At 46.0% G+C, this 4390-nt stretch overlaps 1 protein-coding gene across 2 annotated transcripts; it reads left to right on the forward strand.

Annotated features, from left to right (window-relative positions):
• Positions 1-358: 358 nt before the first annotated feature.
• Positions 359-4168, forward strand: LOC147888345 (pentatricopeptide repeat-containing protein At1g03540-like). Of its 2 annotated transcripts, none has more exons than XM_087392260.1 (3): positions 359-590; positions 674-747; positions 833-4168. In XM_087392260.1, exons 1-3 carry the CDS (start codon positions 430-432, stop codon positions 3127-3129), a joined length of 2532 nt encoding a protein of 843 aa, XP_087248386.1. In that variant the 5' UTR covers positions 359-429; the 3' UTR covers positions 3130-4168. The 2 variants fall into 2 exon arrangements, with proteins under 2 accessions (XP_087248386.1, XP_087248387.1); XM_087392261.1 differs by having other exon boundaries at positions 674-741.
• Positions 4169-4390: the final 222 nt, after the last annotated feature.

The raw sequence follows: 4390 nt of genomic DNA on the forward strand, positions 1-4390 counted from the left end.
TTAAGATTGTGTGTGTGTATAACTAATAGACTAACTTATTTCACTTTCGGCCACCATTATTTCATCTTTGTCTCTCTCTCTCTCTCTCTCTCCTCTCCTCTCCCCCCCCTTCCCCCCCCCCTCTCTCTCTCTCTCCCCCCGCCTCTCTCTCTCCCTGCACTTCCACTCCAGCGTGGCGTCCTCCCTGAGCCTCCCCCAAACCTCCAAAGAATTTCTCTGCCGAGCCTAAACTTCTCCTCCCCCACTTCCCGAACCTCCAGCGAAGCTCCCTCCTCCTCTCTTCAAACCTCCACAACGCTCCACGTGGATCTTTTCCTTAAAGAATAGTATAGATATAGATAGATATAGAAGATATAGAAGTATATAGATAGAAGTATAGAAGAAGATTCAAAAGCTGTAAGAACACGTCGATGTTGATCATTGCTGTGCATGCTCTCCATCAACCTCAAGCTCCACGGAGTTGATCCGTCCGCTGGCTTTCCTGGAGGCTCCATGGCGAGGGAGCCAGGGATCCCGTGGAGCAGTAATTCAGCAAGAGGCGAGTTTTCTGATCCTCAATCCTGCACCTGCCTCCATAAACTTGACTTCAGGTACGCACACCGACTTCAGCTATCAGTCTCACGCACCCTCACAATTGGCAAGTGGTTTTCATTGTGGTCATGATGCTTCACAGATTGGTTTCGGACACAGCTCTTGCGGAAAGAGTCTTTGACAAATCCGTGGAAAATCCGAGAGAGCAAAGTAAGTGTGCGCGAATATGATTTAAAGGCTTAGGAATTACTTAATATGCTCATCTGAGGAGTCTGCTGTGAATTTTATCAGGCTAACCCAGATTTCAAAATTTTTAAAGAGGCACTCTGGATAGACGGCTGGTACAATCGAGACATTCTCGAGGAAAAGGAGCCCCGAAGCAAGGAAATGCATGGTGCCAAAGCATACCCTGGCCAGGCCTTCACCGACTCCGAAGACCGTGGCTTGGTCGAGAATGTCAGCAATTGCAAGGCCAGCGTTGGGTTTGGAGTACAAGTCAACGCATCCGACTTACACGAACTGCAAGACGACTGCGGTTGGGAGAGGCTGAGCTTAGAGGAGGCACTCAATTCTTTGGAACGGATGCCCCAGCTTCCGTCGGTTGAGAAGTTTATATGCATCTTGCAGAAGTGCAGAAAAGAGAAAAATATATGGTGTGCCAAGCGCTTGCATGCATACATGTGCAGAAGTGGACTGGAAGCCCATAGATCTCTTGGGAACTACCTTGTTCCAATGCTGGTGGAATGTGAAAGGATAAGCGATTCCCTGCAGGTTTTTAACAGGTTGGTTGATCCGAACGAGTATTCTTGGACATCTCTCATCATGGGCTATATTGAATGCGGTGAATCACAACATGCCATCAACCTTTACCAAAAAATGCAAGAGGATTGTGTACAGCCTAGCAAGTATGCATTTGTGGCTCTACTGAAGGCTTGTACTAGGCTAAAAGACGTGGAAAGAGGCCTGGAAATACACGCCCAGATAGCTAGAAAGGGGCTTGAAAAGGATCCTTTAGTTGGCAACACCTTGATAGGTATGTATTCTAAATGTGGTTTCCTTGCAAAAGCACAGGAAGTCTTTGATGGTCTTTTAGATCGAGATGTAGTTTCATGGAATGCGCTAATGGCAGGATATACCGAACATGGGCTTGGTGAGGAAACGCTGAACTGTCTCCAAAGGATGCAACTGGAGGGGATGCCTCCAGATGCAGTCACATTGGTTTGTAGCTTGAAAGCTTGTGGCAGCATAGGAGACATAAACAAGGGTCAAGAAATACATGCTGAGATTGCTAGAAAGGGTTTGGGAAGAAATCATTTTCTTGGCAACATCTTGGTCGACATGTATGCCAAATTTGGCTCGCTTGCAAAAGCACAGGAAGTGTTTGACAAGCTTCCTAATCGAAATGTAATCTCGTGGACTGCATTAATCGCAGGATATACTGAACATGGGCTTGGTGAGACAGCACTGAACTGTTTTGAATGCATGCAACTGGAGGGTGTGTCTCCAAATCTTGTCACATTTGTTTGCAGCTTGAAAGCTTGTGGCAGCATAGGAGGTATAGATAAGGGCCGAGAAATACACTCCCAGATTGCTAGAAAGGGGTTAGAAAGAGATACTTGCGTTGGCAACAGCCTGGTTGATATGTATGCCAAATGTGGCTCCCTTGCAAATGCACAAGAAGTGTTTGACAAGCTTGCAGTTCGCAATGTAGTCTCATGGACTGCACTAATTGGAGGATATACCGAAGCTGGGCTTTGTGAGGAAGCGCTGAAATGTTTCGAATGGATGCAGCTAGAGGGTGTGTCTCCAAATTTAGTCACGTGGGTTTGCAGCTTGAAAGCTTGCGGCAGCATAGGAGCCATAGACAAGGGCCAAGGAATACATGCTGAAATTGCCAGAAAGGGGTGCGAAGGAAATCCTTGTCTTGGCAACATCTTGATTGATATGTATGCCAAATGTTGTGCGCTTGCAAATGCACAGGAAGTGTTTGACAAGCTTCCACTTCGAGATCTAGTCTCGTGGACTACAATAATCGCAGGATATGCACAGTTAGGAGAAAGCGAGATTGTTTTCCAAATGCTTCGTAGGATGAGAGGAGAAGGCGTAAAGCCAGACGGGTTCACATTCCTTAGTGTTCTCACTGTCTGCAGCAATATGGGTCTTGTGGACATGGGTCAGAAATACTTTGAGGCCATGAGCAAAGACTATGCCATCACACCAACAATTGAGCACCACACGTGCATGGTTGGTCTCCTTGGCCGCACAGGCCAATTAGACAAGGCTATAGAGATGGCGAAGAAGATGCCTTTCCAACCTGATCCTGCCATGTGGCTCATGGTGTTGGGTGCTTGTCAAAATTGGGGTAATGTAGAGCTTGGAAGACAGGCCTTCGAACATGTAGTGCAACTGGATCAAAAGAATGCTGCAGCTTATGTCTTGATGTCTAACATCTATGCAAATGCTGACCTGTATGAGGATCACGAGAAGCGTAAGTATCCCAATAATGCTAACAAAGTGCTACAGCAGTCGCATTTTGTTTGTAGCTTGAAAGCTTGTTGCAGCATAGGAGGCATAGACGGGTCAAGAAATACATGCTGAGATTGCTAGAAAGGGTTTGGGAAGAAATCCTTTTCTTGGCAACATCTTGGTCGACATGTATACCAAATTTGGTTCGCTTGCAAAAAGCACAGGCAGTGCTTGACAAACTTCCGCTCGAAATGCCATCTCGTGGACTGCATTACAGGATATTCTGGCTTGATGAGAAAGCGCTGAACTGTTTCAAACACATGCAACTGGAGGGTGTATCTCCAAAATCTGTCACATTTGTTTGTTGCTTGAAAGCTTGTGGCAGCCTGAGAAATACAGCCAGATTGCCAGAAAGGGTTATGAAGAGATGCCCTAGTTGGCAAGCGCCTGGTTGGTATGTATGCCAAATGTGGCTCCCTTGCAAAGGCACAGGAAGTGTTTGGCAAGGTTGGAGTTCGAAATGTAGTCTTGTAGACTGCACTGGGATGCAGCTGCAGGGGGTGTCTCCAAATATAGTCACGTTGGTTTGGTTTGTGGTAGCATAGGAACCATAGACAAAGGCCAAGAAATACACACTGAGATTGCCAGAAAAAGGGTGGGAAGGAAATCCTCTGTCTAGGCGACATCTTGGTTGGTATGTATGCCAAATGTTGCTCACTTGCAAATGTACAGGAAATGCTAGATGCAGTCTCGTGGACTGCAGTAACCGCAAGAGACATGCAGTTAAGAGAAAGTGAGATGGTTTTCTAAATGCTTCACAGGATAAGAGAAGGCATAAAGCCAGACAGTTCACATCCCTTTGTGTTCTTGCTGTCTGCAGAATGTGGGTCTTTTAGACATGGGTCACAAATACTAGGCCATGAGCAAAGACTATGCCATCACACCAACAATTGAGCACCGCACTTGCATGGTCATGTGGCTCATGGTGTTTGGTGCTTCCTGAGTGTCTTGGCCTTTGGGGTAATGCAAAGAGCTCGGAAGACATGCCTTTTAACATGTAGTGCGATCGGATCAAAAGGATGCTGCAGCTTATGCCCAGATGTCTAACATCTATGCGAGTGCTCACTTGCAGGAAGACAAGAAGAAGCGATTAGTATCCCAATAATGCTAGCAAAAGAGAGTTTTTCAATTTCTTGGATTGTTTTAGGGGTACAATCAAATAACACCCTTAAAATCCTCGTGTTATGCTCCATGTCAAGAAGAATCTGGTTAGGAATCACCATGATTCAACAAAGGTGAGCTCATGAAAATGACCATAGGTGTCAACAAGTTTGCAGAAGGAAAGGATATGCAGGATGTTGTACTATGCTAAGATGCTTGACTGCTGTTATAC

Source organism: Dipteris shenzhenensis, chromosome 21 (assembly GCF_047967505.1).
Source record: "Dipteris shenzhenensis isolate YYH24624 ecotype China chromosome 21, Dip_SZ_1.0, whole genome shotgun sequence".
NCBI lineage: Eukaryota > Viridiplantae > Streptophyta > Polypodiopsida > Gleicheniales > Dipteridaceae > Dipteris > Dipteris shenzhenensis.